General features: G+C 36.0%; 1 protein-coding gene across 1 annotated transcript; it reads right to left on the reverse strand.

Annotated features, from left to right (window-relative positions):
• Positions 1-2,159: 2,159 nt before the first annotated feature.
• On the reverse strand, positions 2,160-17,236 carry LOC117204571 (ubiquitin carboxyl-terminal hydrolase 31-like). The gene is made up of 4 exons (XM_033442103.1): positions 16,146-17,236; positions 5,560-5,933; positions 4,058-5,468; positions 2,160-3,967 (listed from the first exon to the last, which is right to left on the reverse strand). The coding sequence occupies exons 1-4, from the start codon at positions 17,028-17,030 to the stop codon at positions 3,851-3,853; spliced, it is 2,787 nt and encodes a 928-aa protein (XP_033297994.1). The 5' UTR covers positions 17,031-17,236; the 3' UTR covers positions 2,160-3,850.
• Between the last annotated feature and the right edge of the window lie 711 nt (positions 17,237-17,947).

Raw genomic sequence — 17,947 nt, forward strand, 5'->3', positions numbered from 1 at the left:
GATATTCTCGTAAATTGAAACGATCTATTCGAGCAGACCGTGCAATATAGGAGCCACTTGACTCTCTTTGCTCTACTATGCAAGGAATATGTATGAATTTCGATGTATTATGAACAGCGATACGTTTCATAGCTTATGCTTATGGATTTCTCGTATCTCTTCGCGTATACAATAAACGTGCAGAGTGTGCTGCATTATACATGCTGTGATTTAAATATTCCTAAGCGCCTGATATCGGTATGAATCGAGTTGAGAATCGAGATATTGAAGATATAGATTACATTATCGATTATTACAAGATAAATCCTGATATCATTTTTAATCTTTTCTCTTCAATATTAAAAATTTCTGTATTAACTAATTTAACCTCAACATTGATCGAATCAAATGATTGTTTTGAAAAATGTTTCTAAATAAGTTAGATTCAAATAATAGTAATAATGTAACAACGTAAGTGACTGTAATTTGATAAAATATCACAATTGTGGTTAGCTATTAGAACCACTAATAATCAATACATCGTATGAAAAGATGGAATACAATGCGAAAACGCTAGATAAGTTTAAGAAGATTTAGATTTTAGAATTTATTTTCACATGCCTGTATTTCTTTCTTATGATGTTATAAATTTTTTTCGTCATATAGTTAAAAATAAGTTGCGATTATATTAAGTTATCAGCTGTCAACAATGATCACCTACTAACAATTCATGAATGAAAATGTTAAAATTCCTTAAGAAATAAAATTCTACTTAACAAAAACGGATATTTACTTTAAACTTGATAATATTAAATAACATAAATAAAGGATAAAAAATTTTAACAGAAATACAGAAACTTCCTTCACGGATAGAACGAAAGTGAGAAACGCAACCTTTGTCCAACACTTACATTTGCGTAAACTGTTTAGTGGTAATCAGATGGCACGAAATTACAAAATTCCGATACAGAAGGATGTATTCTCCAAATACTTAATTCCTTTCATAGCATAAGTTGTATATATATATCTTTCCGTTTAATATTAACGGCATATTTATTATTAAAAACAAGTAATTATATAACGCAATTGCTAAATTTCTTCATAACAAAATAAAGACTATATTTGTATTTAAAGAACAGAAAAGATCGGGGAGTCGATATAGTGCTGAAACGAACGCATGTTTTATAATCGAATTTTAATGTAAATAATAGCCAAATACATAATCGTTTTCTTTAAATTACTATATTCCAAATACTTTACGTATGAATATTACTTTTTATTGACAAATCTCTGTATATTACGATTTATTTTATCCCTAATTATTTATAAACTTTTTACATTAGACTTGAATAATAATATTATACAATATTTCGTTTCAAATTCAAATTTGCTTTCTCACCTATTCGATCTACATCCTATCCATGAGCTGGTGTGATTAAAATAAAATCGGATGAACTTGATATTCGTCCTGTTAGAAGTTTCGTTTTCGATATTACGTCGTTACAACAAATTATCGTATATTTTGCAAGCTATAATAAAATATATTAGACTAGTATACAATTGGTCGATACTTTCTTTCCACATTAAAATTTTCATTCATTGATACGAGGAAAATTTCCCACGCGTGCTCTTTAAAAGTCATAAAAAACGTGACAATTAATTCCTACTTTTAAACATAACAAGCTCCAACAATGATTACTTCAAAAAAAAAAAACGCGAAGTATTTAGAATCATAGGTCAAAGCATTGACATAATTCAGGGTGTACAAAGTGGAATGACGTTCTTTGATCTATATATATATATATATATATATCTATATATATATCTATCTATATATATATATATATATATATATATATATAAAATATATATATATATACACATTCTTTAATTTATTTCAACAAAAACAGCAGCGATAATATGAATAATTAATAACGTATCCCTCAGTCGATTAACGTGAATGCACAAAATTCTAAAATCATAGAATAATAAACGGGTAGCGGCTTTCCTCTGCTTCATCTTCCTATCACGCATTCTGCACGTTCATTCTACCTTTTTAAGTGCCACGAAGGGAACGTTTTATCTTTAACTAAACGATACTCAGCCACCTGACGCAGTGTTTGTTTCCAAATCCAGTAATTGGAATATTTATAGAAATATCACCTGTTACTTTTTTGTAACTCGATAAATAGAATTGATTGACTATTCATTTAAAAGACTCTGAAGCTTTCAATTGCTAGACTTGAAGGAAACGATTCTCTCGGGTGATCGAGTATGAAAATATTGAAAGTTTTGTTGAGTATTATACCTCCAGGACCATCATGGCACTTGATTTGGCCTAGTCTTGCCACAGGAACCAACTTACGTTACAAACACTGTTAGAACGAGTATACCAAAGTATACATCACGTTGTTTTGCTACGATCGAATGCCTTTCTTTATATTACTTACACTGAATTCGACGTTAATTACATTTATAATTCATCACATACATTCTTTATTCGCCACCCCCCGTCCACGATACGTGTGACTAGTAATAAAAAAATGTTACTTTTAAAATAACTTAAATATCTTTCACTCGTAAATTATACACTTGCGTGCATGTATTTATGTATACGTATATATAAATCAGTTTCACTTTCATGCTTCCGTGCTTTCCATCATTTTCTATTTATAAACGCGTCTAAGTGGAATGATCGTTACAACTGAGAGATTAGAGTATTTGACAATAAAAGAGAAGAAAGAAAGAAAAAGAGAACATCGCTGAAGGATATATTACGAAAGCCACGCTTCTAAGAACCGACACGTTACTTTTCCAAATGATAAATTTCAATTGCACCGATTGTTTGCAGGAAGAACAAGACTTTGAAGTGGAAGTACATGTATTGATTTTCTTGGTCGTCGATTCGTCAGAATCCAAAGAATAATTAACGATACGTACGTTACAATTTGGTGGCTTTCATGCTACAATGTCTCAATGTTCGATAATAAAACGACGTCGAAATAGTAAATATGCTTGTATGATTGCAAATGACATATCAATGTTAATTACTGAGATAAGGCCACTAGTGGGTGATACAAATACGATATAAATATTAGAGTTAAGCATAGATTCAAAACAATGGTTAGCGACTACATAGTATGTCCAGGCAAGAATTATCATTGAAAATGAAGTCTCTGTAATACGTGAATCCTGCTACACACAAGATTCAGTTATTGTCATAGTTTCATTGTAACGCGACGGGTATGATACATGAATCGCGTGTTTTAAAAAATTTCGCGTACAAAGTTTCTTTGACACACGTACATTCTTGCTGGACATATGTAGAACATTAATTACCTATTGCGTTGAAAATCTACGTATTAACAATAGACAATTCGTAAATAAGGGATTCGTAATTTTTGATACTGAATATAATATTTGTCCTTTCCTTAAAAAGTCTTCTAACAACTAGAATGTACAATACAATTCACGCAGTTTGTGTAAACACGATATAAATACAAAAATCACTAATGCCTCCAGTTACGCTTGCATTGTCAACAAACATCCGTTTAATGTCGCAGTTTCATTTTTTTTCTTCGATATCAAAACAAAGAAATTAGAGAGGCTCTTAATATTCTTTGCTCGGTCGATCGTTAGATAATATAAAAGAAAAGCATTTTTTTTTTAATGTATAAATTCGGAACAAAATATTTTCTAAACGGACTATGTTAAGTCTTCGATACGAAACGAATGGACTTAAATTCCGCGAGAAATTGTCTTGAAAAATTGTCTTCAGTTCTAATTTGTCTCTGATCGTTTACACACCATGTTCCAGGCACTATACATTGAGCGTTGCTCGAGCCAGACCAGATCTGGCTTAAATTGTGTGTTACAACGTCGACTCGTGTATTATCGTTGTGTCTGGATCACTACTGGCACTGTGAATTATCGTAGATTGCGGTATTAACGTAATGGACGACATTTTTCGAACGGGCTTCGGTGAGGCCTGAAAGCATACATATACACCAAAATTAAAAAGAGAATACTCGTACATTGTCCAGGGTCTAAAATTATACGTTGTTGGTTCTGAACTTACCCATTCTCTTCTGCATGGTGCTTCATCGTCTGAGTAATGATCAATCTGACCGATATCCGTTTCTGTCGCAACATTCCTTTTCTTGGGTTGTAAAGTAGCGTAATTGCGACATCCCCTATTGAAATTCGTTATGTTCTTTTCTTCCACGATCTTATCTTGACACAACACTTCCTGCGATTTACTTTGATTGTTATTTGAAACGTTGTTATTAGTCTTGTTGTTGAAATAAAAAGGCGGCATTTTCGAGACCCAATGATCAAGTCCGGATCCGGCTGAGCTTGTGGAAGCAGCCGAAGAATTTCCAGAATTATTAGTTAACCCTCTTCGTTGATAAAATAACATGTACGCAGCGTTTGTTATTAAATTGGTATCGTTCACGGCCTCTACTCGGGTATCGTCGAAACAATACCACTGAGTATCGTACGGATTCCGACAGAACGCGGTATAGTGACCTCCCTGTAAATCTTGCCCATGATGATTACAAATCGCATAAAGATCGTAAACGTTTTCGTCGTATTTTGGAATATTTTGTTGGCGTGGTCTGGGTTTCTTCCAAGGCGACCAACCTAGACCACCTAAACTACTAACGTTATTATGCGTTTGTACTCCATTATGAGCAAGATGTGGAGTCATATCGAAACCGTACAAAGGAAAATCGACTAACATGGTCAATTTCGACGTAGACCTTTGTTTAGACTGTTGTCGAAATCTTTTTAGATGAATAACTAAGATATCAGGTAAAGACCAAAGTCCCAACTTCTTCACCACCTCTTGTTTCTTATTGCAATACGGACAGTGCCACGCGTCCTCTGCCCCTAATATCTCGGCTCTCGTATACAAATCGAAGCACTCTTCCAAAGTAACAGCTCCTCCTAGTTCTGAATTCGTTTTTAATTGCTTCACACTGGCGTGCTCTTCGATTTGATCATTGTCATCTTGAATAATATTACACTTAGTGGCTTCGTCCCACTCTAGAATTAATTTTACATGTTGAGGACCGGAGTCATCGGCACAAAGGGCCAACGCTTGTTCGATCTGCTCTGTGTAAAGAGGGTGCTCCACACAGGGATCTATACATGGATGCTCGTCCTGAATAGGTGTAGCAGCGGGGTCCGCAACACGAATGTTAAACAGTCCAGGACTCTGACTCGACGTAAGAACATCGTCTGCCAGAACACTATGCATCTCCTTCAACAAGAGTTTTTGTAGATCTTCGTACGACGTTTCTCTAGACACTTGCATAGTGTACGGACTGCTAAAACGCTGTCTTAGATCTCCTTTTGTGAGAACGTTGATCCACACGAGTAAGATATACGCTTGCTCCGCTGGTTCTTTCAGCTGTGGCAGTTCTATACAGTAGAGCGGGTCATTTTCCGTAATCACAGATAGAGGTTGGCAATCGGAGAAAGTTCTGTAAACAATAAATAACAAACAAAGTAGTGAAAAGTTAACGCGATACCGATCTATTTAATAGGCTTGTCCGTAGAGCAATGAAGTTCTACCTGTGAAATCCTTCGTCGTGAATTTCCGTGAGTAACATGTGATTCTCATCGATACCGGTGTCACTGGCCAAGATCTCTCTCAGCTCTCTGACATTGGCCATCTGGTTTACGCTCACGCCTATCTTCACTTGCCGCGGTTGTTGCGACGTATAGAGGACGTTTACGAAAAGGTTCATCTGGCGGTGATTTTGCGGTACAGGTACTGACACGCAGAGGAAAGGGTCGAACGTGTTCGACTGCCGGTGACATCTTGGGCAAGTTAGGCTAGACCGAAACTGGGCTTGGAACACCGCGTGCACGAACGAATTGTTGCAGCGGACATGGTTCGCCAGAGTTTCCGCCGCCACGATGTCATCCGGTCTGCCGAACGAATTCTGTAAATTACATAAAAAGATTTCCATTAATAAATGAGTACATTTGAGACTATCCATCATATTTGATTTGTTCTTTTTTTATCGATTTACAGATAACACGCTAAATGGAAGCAAAAATGGAACGAACCTTCCGAGAGGAGATGAAGAAACTTTCTAATTTGCAAAATATTATTTTACGTTACTTTATCATATGTTCGAAGATTTGAAGTACGTACGTCCCGGTATAGCTTCAGGTTTTTTTCAATGAATTACACGATAGAATTTGAGATTTTATTCGTCATTGTTATTTTTAGAAAGTTAAATTAATAATAATATGCCAATTTGATTTGTCGCGTTATATTATGAAATTCGGTTTACGATCATTTGAGATACACTAGCGGCCTTATCGTCGTGATATCGAAAAGCATTCAAGTAAATATAGCAATGATGACAATGTAATTAATCCTTATCATGAATATTGTAAGAATATTGATAGTGTTTTATGAGACTGCAAATAACTGTGTACACTTTTGTACACCTGCATTTAATCAAGCTTAGGAATATTTTAGTTTACGTCATCGATTGGTTAAACACGATGAGAAGCCAAACAAACAATATATCATACGAATTAATTTGCTAAAAGAAAAAAACGACGGAAAAATACTAGCAGGAGAAACTTAACGTAAAATCGTAAAACTTTATCGGACAATGCGCAATTTAGCGTTCTCGCATGCTGCAATATACGAATAAAGGAAACGAGAGTTAAAAATACGTGTTGCGAACCGAGAGATTCGTAATCAAACGAAGATTTATCGAACAGACAATAATCTTAGTAATGAGTAATCTCGTTTAACGTATTTAACATATTCATCGTCTTTAAGGATAAGCAATAGCGTCGACTCGTCGATACGTTGAGAAGAAAATTAAGGCGACAGAAAGAAAGTAAGATATAAATAACCTTAAATTGCTTCGGTAACTTGAAAGTAAGTTTACCGCTTCGTCTTCCAAGTATTTCCGTGTTTTATACGACAAGAGTGCGTACCATCGCTGTCATGTTTGATACTGTACATTGTACACGAACGTTTATTTATACGTAACACGGAATCCTGTGGATTTATTTTTTAACTGTCTTAAGATGGATCGAGACATCGTACAAACAGTTCATCACCCAAGATACATAAAGACGGATCATTCATAACACGTTCGTTCTAATAATAGCTGTCTACCGGTAGTTCGTTGTTGTCTATACCGTCTGTTGCACTTTTCAGTTTCGCAACAGGCCCGATAGAAGACGCGACGTAAGTGGGATATCCTAATGGACACCGGACGATTGCCGTTCACTCGCTAAAATTCACAAGTTCATGTTCGATCTGTTTGTTTAGTAATCGTAACAATGTCCCAACAAACGACAGTGATCATTTACAGAATGTATTTATTTTTCACGGGCGCAGGTATACATAACTTTTGGTCGTGAATATATTACACAGACGCGTATACCTTGGCGTATATATTGGTATTTTGTATGTATATTTTTACCTTACATCAGTCGGAAATTTTAAAATGATAATTCGATTAGCGTCATCGGTAGTATATCGAAACACGTTGTTAAGCCTCGCATGCTTTTTCTATGTCCCCTTTCAGATCAGCGGATTCTCGAAACAGCATGCTCGGTCGGCATAGAAGGCTTCCCTTAATAGGATCGCGAAACGTGCATTTTCATGACCTTCCAATTGTAGCCTTTGCAAAGGAAATATATATGTTTTATATAATCGAAGGTTTTGAATAAAATAATCTTCGATTGAAACCAAATACCGTCAGGAATTATCCGAGTCCATGTTGTCTATTCTAACCTTTAATGAAATAACGAGAAAGGGGATAGTTAAGAATGAAAAAGCTATTTTTAAGAGACTCCAGAGTAAAAGCATCAAGTGGAATTATGTTGTGTACCCGGTGAATAAGAAAAAGACTTTTTTCTGCGAGGAAAAAGCGACCTTTTCTTTCTAGATAAAGTTAAATCATCTGCTGCAAATGACGATTCCTCGTATGCGTCGAAAAACCACGAAACGCGATAATTGTAGAGAGCTGTGGACAGGATGTATCGTCGATCCGGTCGCCGGAAATAATTTTCGATGCTTACAGGTTGTATCGACACACGTTACAATTTGCAACTTCACAATTGGTCAATGTCACGTTCGTACATGTGTAGTTACGTAAAGATTGAACAGGTTTGGTCAACCGGTCGGTAACCTTTACGGAATTCATTAATATCGACGAAGACAACTTTTGTTTTTTCGCCGTGCTCAGCTTCCGGTTACGATTTTACATTCTTTTCACTTCTCTTGTATTTGAACGAAACTAGCTCTTCGCTATAACTTGACCGTATACTTACAACTTTACGCTGCATTCACTTTTTACTTTTCATTTCCTCGTACATTGGATATGAAACGTTCAGGAGAAACACATATACGTTTGGTTTTAACGAAAGTCACGCTCGAACTACAAACATCCTCTCTTTACCGACCTTTTTAAAGACAAACAAAGTGATTCATAAAACGATTCGTTGGAAATTGCCGGTGCTAGGACAAGACGCGACAAATATCGATGCATCGGTGTTTCATTTCTTACAGAATCGCAAAACAAAAAACAGGAAGCGTGGCTTATCTAAACATTCTTTACGTAACAATAGCAATTAACGTCCCTCGACCCGTAACTTATAATTAACTTCTTTCAGCTCGACAGCCATGGAATGCGTTGAAATATGTTGCAGTACAGTGGCTGGAATCCGAAAGTACTCGAGTTTCTCCATCGGTATTTTTTAGTCTACACAACATCATCGCCATCGGGAAAAGGTAAAGCACATTACAACATCATTGATCTTACCATATAGTTGATGTATTTGAAGTACAACGTATTCATGCTTTGATCGACAAAAACGTTTTCTTTTTATCGTTAGTACACACTCAATGAATTCCTTTTTTTTTTTACTCTGTTTTTTTCTTTTATTCTTTTGTTTTTTATTGCGAATCCGGCATCGCTGACTAGATCCGATAATAGTTATAAACTACATCAGGGCCATCAGTGTTCTGATTAGTAGCAATTAGACGAGCGGAGAGATAGTAATTAATTCGATGTTATGACTCAAAGTATATGTAATACTACGCCAAGGCCGTCATAGAAACGGCACATAATGATTATAAGCAAGAAATCAGAGCTCTGGATGCATGTTTATATTTCTGTAAAATCTTAACGTGTCTAATTATTTCCTAGCGATTAATTTTTAAGAGTTGGCAACTTGTATCTTTACACAGAAGCATCTGTTCGTCGAGATGAAAGAGCGAAGAACGTAAGATCTTTTTAATCTTTCGACTCGCGCGTGTTATTACACGTCAATTGACTGATAAAATGGGAAAAAACCCATTTGAAAATTTAATTTCTAATCGAAACCGCTTCGAGCAAATTTTGTCTAGTACAGCATTTGATTAAAATGTTTTAATTAATGGAGAGCATTTAAATATAATACATATGTATACAGTTTTTATGATAAATTACGTTTCCAACTGGTAGGCGATCGCGCGACAGTTTCTAAACCTTGAAATTTGGACTTCTCGATAACTTGTTAATTTCAGCGTATCTATATCTTCGCGACTAATGTTAAGCTTGCAAATTGTTTCGTCGCTTTGGCGATATCATCGCTATTAAATGTATCGTTGGCACGCGGTAAAAAACAGCACGAAGATATTATGCTTGGTACGAAAAATCCAATTACTTTATTACATTACATTACATATATTTTTATATGTCAAGGATTCATAGCCTAATTAAATTTAATTATATACGTATATAGCTTTGAACGCGATTAAATCGTATTAAATTATGATGGATGATGATACGGCCGAAATTGAAGAAAAGAAAGAATATGAATCGATCAATGAAAGCTACATAATGTGGCCTTAGAACGATGACTGATTCGTGGCCCCATTCAAGGTCAATTCTTACTTATAACGATACTGTATCACACGCTTTCGTCTGTCTATAATATAAACGAACAAATAGCTAAATCACATTCTAAACTACTTACTAAAACGATATAATATCTAAGATATAAAATAAACATGATACAAATTATTATGAGTGGAATGGCCGAAAATAATGTCATTTTGTAGACATTCGAAGAATTCCGTCGTCAGGAAAGCAATTTATCGGATAAATTACTATTAAAGTCCGGTAAAATATCAAGAATGACGCCGGCGAAGCACGCTGAACCAACTATATGTCGGAGAGGAGTCAGGAACAGGGTTGTAGGCGTTTGATAGACCTCCCTTGGAGTTGGCCATCGTTGTATGATAACGAAGATACGGCCTGATGCTACGAGTATGGACACTACCGATTCGACAATCAACGGCGGTGGTTGGGCACTTGCGCTGTTAGTGACGTTGGTCTTAGGTTCGATGACGAATCTACGGTCAACGGGATGAACGATATACTTGCTCTAACTCAAACTCACTGATCGTCAGGCGCTGCTCCCTTCGTCGGTGGGATCTCAAGAAAGAAAGAATTTTCGTCCCAATGATGCCACAGAGAAAAACTATGATGGGGTGTGTCTAAGGACACGAGATCATCGGATCCGTCGGGTATAGCCCTCGTTCCGAAAGTAAAGGAAATTGACGTCGCTGTCAATTGGTCAGTTTGGGACAAAGACTGTCTATCAGTTTGGAAAATCTTAACTGCCGGAAAAACCCAGGTATAGCGGGTCCTCGGGCTAACTGGACTTGTGCTGTGTATGTGCCTCAACATCAGGTATTCATTGTCCGAAGGAACCGTTGGAATGTTTTACTGTCAAGTACCTCTATTGGTATTTCTTTTAATGAGGGTCATACTATAATTCCACACCTTTGTTAGGCGAAGCGTCCGTCCCGTTGACCGCGGCTACGTTCGGCGACTGATGGTCGCCTTGAGTCCAAGTTTATTATCACAAATCGCAAACAAGTACAATTGGGCAGGATGACGGCAAATTGTTTAATTACGACTGTAAACTTTAATTACAATTTTACGGATCTTCCCGAATTTCCAGAGAGAAGGCTCCGGTGTCCTTTCATCTCCGACATATATTTACTTTTGTAATTTTAAAAAGATCACAGAGTGTTTGATATATCAGCCTAGTAAAATGTCCATTTACGAAAATCAGTAGAAGATTTCATTTTTAATTTAAATTTAGAAATACCACGTTATTTACGGGGAAACAACGCTTTAGTGTCAATAAGATGCTTGGAGCGAGGATGCACGTTGCTGATCGTTTGTACGACAGAAAATATTTGACCTTACGTGGTCGGGTCTTGATAAGTTAATTAAATAAGTTTATTATTTTTTCTCTTTTTTTCTACGCAAGCCTTATCAAACATTCCATTCAACGTTAACTTTGAAAAAAAAAAAAAGAAAAAAATACTTGTTCATATCTACGTTCTCTGTAATCAATTTTAGCGACGCGTATCGTCCGGAAGAATCGAATCTCTGTTGATTTTTACACAAAGGAACGCTATTAATAAATATTATTAAGTAACAGTAAATATTAAAAATAAATTGTGCTTTTACTTGGCCGCAATGTTAAATTATATATCTTTAAAAAAAAAAACTTATATCTATCGATCTAACAAATCTTGTTGCACGTGATATAGAAATCAAGAATTAGCAAAAATTGGACTGGTTTTGTATTTCAGACATGTAACCACAACACGAGTAAATGGGAAATAAATTATATTTAGATTTCACTTCGAGGTGTATAAATTTTCCTTGAATTTTCATCGCGATTTGCTAGAGCGGCACGACCTTTGACGACATAAAAATACGCATCGCGTTGCACGCGTCCTCAAGGTCTCATTAAAGGTAGTTTTTCATGAGATGTTGCGTCACGGTGTTTCGAATTCAAACGTCTGCCACCTTCGACAATTTTCTACCGATGTCTGTTTTTAAATCAATTCACGTTCGTTGGCATTCATTTACAAAAGAAAACTTGGCGAAGGACATCTGTAAATTTTATTCGACCATGCCACGAACGAACGCATAATCGAAAGTTCGAGGAACAAGAGAGGCGATAAGCCATTGGCAACGAGAATCGTAAAATGATCGACCAAAGACACGTGGAGTTTGCTCGTAAACGCGCCAAGCGACGCGATTTTAGTGAACGCTTAGGAATTGGTTCGTGCGACGTCGCGTGAAAATAATCGGAAACCATAGATAACGATGTTTGCAGATAATCTGTGGAATTCGTGCATAATAAGACACATGAGCAAACTGTTTGACCGATAAAACGGTCGATTATAATCTAGGGATCTACACTAACGAGTAAACTTTACTTATTCAAATTAAAAATTTAAATGTTTACTTAGTCACAGACAGGTACGTATGCTGTAGCGTCAAGAGCGATACACGATGACGTTTATTTAGTTATATAAATAAAGTTGAAAGAATTTTATTTTGTAACGCAACAAGTTGGTATGCATAACGATCCGAAGCTTTCATTGCCGTTATGAAAGAGATTATTCACACAGTCACTTTTCTCTTTGATAATTAAACCCGAGAAGCCTCGTTTCGTGATCATTCGATTTATAATAAATAATATCAGCAGCAGCAGCATACTATCTTCATCTAGGTAAACTAGGCATCCTACTTTTAAAGCGACGAGAGCTGACGATCTTATCGCAAGGTCAATAATACGTGCACTGTCGTTTAGCACGTGCTCGAGTGGTTACATGCATTTTGAGAAGCGTCGAATCTCTCTGAAATACTTTCCCAGCTATCGATTTATTTAAAATTATTATGTTGCGCACACTGAAGCATATAAATACGCGTCTGTCGCTTCAAATTATTTTTCCCTTTTCGCTGTTATTACTCTATTAAACGTACTAATTGCATAAAATTTACAAATATATTGTTCAGTTTAGCCTTATCAAAAAGTTTAGTATATCGGTAAACAAGATCTCTGTTTCGTTCTTAAATAACGAATTAATCGCTACACGTATGGTTGAGCGTGCAATAGAAAAAACTTGTACAGAACGAATGTACCGACTTTCTATGCAAGAAGGCATTAATGCCTGCGGAGAGCATCTTCGAATTTTCAAGGCGTTTCAATGACCGGTTTCGAAGAAGTCGGTCAACGTAGCCGATGAAGGGCACTCGAGGAAAAAACTAGTTACGAAAAAGTGGCACGAGCAGCGAGTTAACAAGCCACAGGGGCGACATGTCGGACATTGTTAGTTCCTAATCCGGATTATCGACTTGCTCGTCGAAGATCGCTTCCTTATCTGATGCTCGACAAACACTTGGATAGTGTGCAAGAAATGGCTGATAAGATAACGGATCGAGTGGGCCCGTTTACTTACCTAGAGGATGAAGTACGAAAGAGAGAGTGAGAAAGAACCAGACAAGATGCGTCAAGTCGGTAACAACCTGCGGTAAATGTGTCAAACATCTCAAACAATTTTTATCGCAGGTATCTTTACTCCGCGAAAGCAAAAAAAAAAAAAAGAAAAAAAGAAAAAAAGAAGAAAATGAACAACATTTGATGAACGTATTATGTGTTATACAAATCGAACTTAGAAATTTATTAGCATTACAACGAGACATGATTACATTGGTAAAATTTGAAATCAATCTGAAAATATATACAGAAACTATATTTACTACAAGCAAAACAGAGCTGGCAAAAATAAACAAAATGCTCGAATAGTCAGTTTTTGATTGTATTAATAAGCCAGACCATCATTAACATTAATTGTATGTTTAAGATCGCTCTTCAAGCTGCATATTATTAAAATTATTTTCGTAAGGTTATGTTTGGAATAAATGTTCTGTAGCTTCTACATACAACTTCAGACTGGTTCCAAATCTTACTAACATTAGGTTGTCCGAAAAGTTTCTTTCGTTTTATGAGAAAATAATAGACGCACAACGTTTTTTGTTTTATATTATTTTGTCGAATTACGTACGATCCATTTTGTTCTGTTGCATTGTTGCAAAAAACACGTTTGCGAAAGAAGGACATTTTTCGGACAACCTAATATAACCGTAGCAGTCGTGTGTCATTACAGTGTTATAAAAAAGTTTCCGTGGTAAATGTTGGAACATTTTCACGAGTTACTGTAAAAAATAATGTCTCGATACAAACAAATTTCCATTTTTGTATCTCTATTTGCAATTGTGCATAATGTCATAGTAGAGTGAAACGATGGGGAGATGGCACAAAGATATGCAATTGATGAACAATAAAATTTTAACGAAAGTTGTGTGTAAAATAGAAAGTGCGAACATACATTAAAAAGAAATTCAGCTGTTTAGATAATTAGCGATTAAGTTTTACCGAGTTAGCAGTCGTGGTTATTAGTTTCACTAGCAAAGAAGTACATATACTGAGAAGCGAAACGTCAGGAATAATTTCACATTTTCTCTTTTGTTATGAATAACCATTGTTTCTCTACGCGACAAATACCTTGAACCTTTCTTTACTTTTTACTACGATATAACACAAGTCGTTCCGAAAGATAGTTCACGCTTAACTATATATAATTACTTTTGTTCATTACTGTTTTTTGAAGTACGATAAACAGACAATTTAACAAGATTATTAGATATATGTGTCACGTAAAAAAAAAAAAACCGAAAGAACATAGAATTGAAAGTTAAATTTTAGTATTTATTAACCGAACTTGTCATCCCTAACGAGTTTTAAAAATATCAAATCTTCCAATAAAACCTATTACCGATATAAATGATAAAAAGTTCTACATTTTGTAATATGTAACCAAAATTTCGTTTTACTGTCGATACTTTTGAGATATTCGGTTAATATGTGTTACCTCATCGTACATATAATCACAAACACGTTGTTTCGTGAGCTAGCCAAGAAAGAAACGCAGCGTTCACGCGTGTAACTACATACATGGAAGAAATATTCGATTATTTAAACATGATTCGGTAGCTGTCCTTTAAGTAATAAATATCAAATTAAAAAATGGCGAAAAACGAACAATTAATTGGCCAGTATGATGCGCACTTTTTTCTCATTACGTCACTTATCATTGGCGGGCATCTCGTTGCGGTGAATCAGCGAACTAAAATTTGTTCTGTCTCTGCTTTATTATCCCTATCTTGTTCTATATGTATGATACATTGGCATAAAAAGCGATTCACTAGTCAAGTTCGCGGTTTATTGAGTGCAAACTATTTTTAACTTCAAAATACCACTACCAGTTTATGTTTCAATGAATCTGTTTTGTTTCGTTAAAACGAGGTATTAGGTCTTATATCATACAGAGGATTATTCTCTTTGTTCCCTGCACAATCTATTATGGCTAAGTTTAAAAATGATGATTTCGATAAGACTTCAATAATTTTTCTATTGTCATATGCAACTAAAAAATAGATGTTATAATACGTAGATAATTAACTGATTAGCAGATATCTTTTGTACTAATTTTTTCTGATAGCTGCCTCTAACAATGCCGATTTGGAGCATCAGATAACGAACATAGGATAATTATGATTTGTCAACAATTACTATATCTGATAAATTAATAAAATTTATATAAATAATAAAAATCGTAATTCATCTTCGATAAGCAAACGTTCGTATTATTGTTTCAATATTTACTGATGGATATATTTTTATTGGTTAAATATTTAAAAGAAAGAAACACACAACACATGCATTAATAAAAAAGTCAAATGTATCATTCTCGATAATAAGTACATATATGGTAAGTACACGATTTGTTTTACCCATTCCTTCTTCTGGAATGCAAGCGTGAATTCAGCCGAATTTCGATAGAATCCGTTTAGAAAACGCGGTATGTACTTTTTGAACGTGGAACGAATTTAGGTTAAGGCTTGATTATAACCGTTTGCGATTGACTGGATTTTCTGTTTCTTCAAGTAATAAATAAAATTCACTCAAGGTTTGTGTTCGTATAAACACGTCTTTTTACAGTGCACACAAGAGCAAACCAAGAAAGAATCGAAAACTCATTGCGAATACTTTTAGCATCTGTGAATGCATAAATTCGCTTCACGGTCATAAGAGAATATCGAAAAACGAAGAAATTAACGTAGTTGGTTAATGATTATTCATATCACTGGCATTATGTAATCGTTCGCAATGAATGACTACAAACCTGTTCATTATGTGGGAGACGTGTTGTCAAAACGTGAGCATAACCTTAAAAAATGTGTTGACTCTCTCACCTTGATGATTTTATACTTTTTTTTGGTAGCTTGGTTCAGGTCCTCGTGCACTTTATCTAATAGCCATAGCAAGAATTCCTGAGCGTCGTGCTGCAAGTTCCCGCGATATTGACTTCCGTATTTGTCGACGACGCTCTTGAACGCCGTGCTCATCTCTGGGTCGTATTGGCAGCTCCAAATGGCCTTCAACAGCAGGGCTAACTGTTCAGTGATCTCTCCCTTCGTCCCGTACTTTTTCGAGTTCAATTTATTTCTTCTAGAGAGATCGATCTTGTACTGATCCAGCACGAAATATTCCGCTAGTATGTCCGTATGCGACAAGCACTGCAATACAGCGTTCATGAAACACGTGTTACCGTGATTGCGTAAACCTATGACCCCTGGCACCTTATCAGGTGGTATATGCGCCGGTCTAGGTGGAGGTACCCTTATGTCTCCGGCACTGGACCCGAGATCGTCCCTGTGAGACGTTTTGTGATTCTGTGTGCCCACATTCGACATGTGCTGGACCATCTTGTTGATGAACTTTCTCCACGAAGGTCTTCGAAACACTTTTTTCATACCTGACCTATCCGGATAACTTTGACTGCCGTGCAATCGGCCTATATTCTGCTGCATACTTTCCACTTGCTGTTGATGTTGCTGCATATTGTGTCTGTCTTTGGTGCCCGCCGCACTGCCACCGTCTTTCGAATCGCGATTTTGTTTCGCACGTCGTCTTAACATCCTGCTTGCACTATGAAATGGATTTCTCGACAATGTAAACGTACACTTTAAACGCGAGACGGAATCCTGTGTTTTTAGCTTCGGTAATTTAACCTCTTCCACGCCCAGCTTACCCACCGACACCGATTTCATCACCGCACTAGCATTCTCACCGTTCATCGCCGGCCACGGAAACACCGTTTAAGCTTTCGCTTGTCGTTCACATCACGCTTTTCGTTGATCGCTCAACCCACGCGTCTTTTACATGCCGTACGTCAAAAACTGCTCGCGGAAAAACATCATACACGTAACCCGCACTCGTATACTACGGCGGCCATTTGCCTTTATCACACAGGCTTCCACGATTTCATGATGCTTTGATCATAGACTACACGAAATGGATGATGGTAGATGTATTATGTTTGCGACTGAAGCGCTCCCTGACGAGAGTGACCAATACCATCGTTAGTCAAAGCCATTGACTAAAGACATGATAGACGTGACATCGATAAGGTTTCGTGTATCACGCTCTGAAATACCGACCTCGAAAAAAATCATAGTGCTTTTCATGCCCTCTACAATTTATAACGTTGTGTCGCTACGATTGTAATTACCTATGGTAATTAACTATGTATGCATGTTATTCGTTTGAATGGCAAATAAAACATTAGTCAACGATCGAATAGATAAACTTCTGGTCATTGAATTCATTTATCGGAACATCTACTACTATTGCACGAATGGAAAATTGTAAGTACATAGTAAAGAAATAAGTACTTGTCGCACAGCAGGTTCAAATAAATGGAAGTCAACCGTACATTAAATACAAGTTATGGACATTGTTGTATAAAATAACGTAAGTAATTAAATTAATAATTGAACCAAAACAATACTTTAACGTAATCTTATATTAGAAGGTAAAACAGAGTTGTCTTTGTAAAAACATATTAGATTTATATATTTGACGGTTAATTGTTGAACAACTGTGTATGCTTACAATTTAGCTAAGAAAATGTACAAATTGTTCTAAAATATTATGGTGGGTCGTAAAAATCACAAATCTAGTGATAGAGTAATGAATTTCAATCTATTCCATG

Source organism: Bombus bifarius, unplaced genomic scaffold (genome assembly GCF_011952205.1).
Source record: "Bombus bifarius isolate JDL3187 unplaced genomic scaffold, Bbif_JDL3187 scf7180000007978, whole genome shotgun sequence".
Taxonomy (NCBI): domain Eukaryota; kingdom Metazoa; phylum Arthropoda; class Insecta; order Hymenoptera; family Apidae; genus Bombus; species Bombus bifarius.

What these genes read in the sequence shown, in the direction of transcription:
- LOC117204571 (XM_033442103.1), bottom strand. Translation starts at nt 17,030, where the DNA reads ATGAACGGTGAGAATGCTAGTGCGGTGATGAAATCGGTGTCGGTGGGT. An exon ending in CACGACGAAGGATTTCACAG is followed by an intron (nt 5,469 to 5,559) that starts GTAGAACTTCAT and finishes TATTGTTTACAG; the next exon opens with AACTTTCTCCGATTGCCAAC. An exon ending in CACCATGCAGAAGAGAATGG is followed by an intron (nt 3,968 to 4,057) that starts GTAAGTTCAGAA and finishes GTATGCTTTCAG; the next exon opens with GCCTCACCGAAGCCCGTTCG.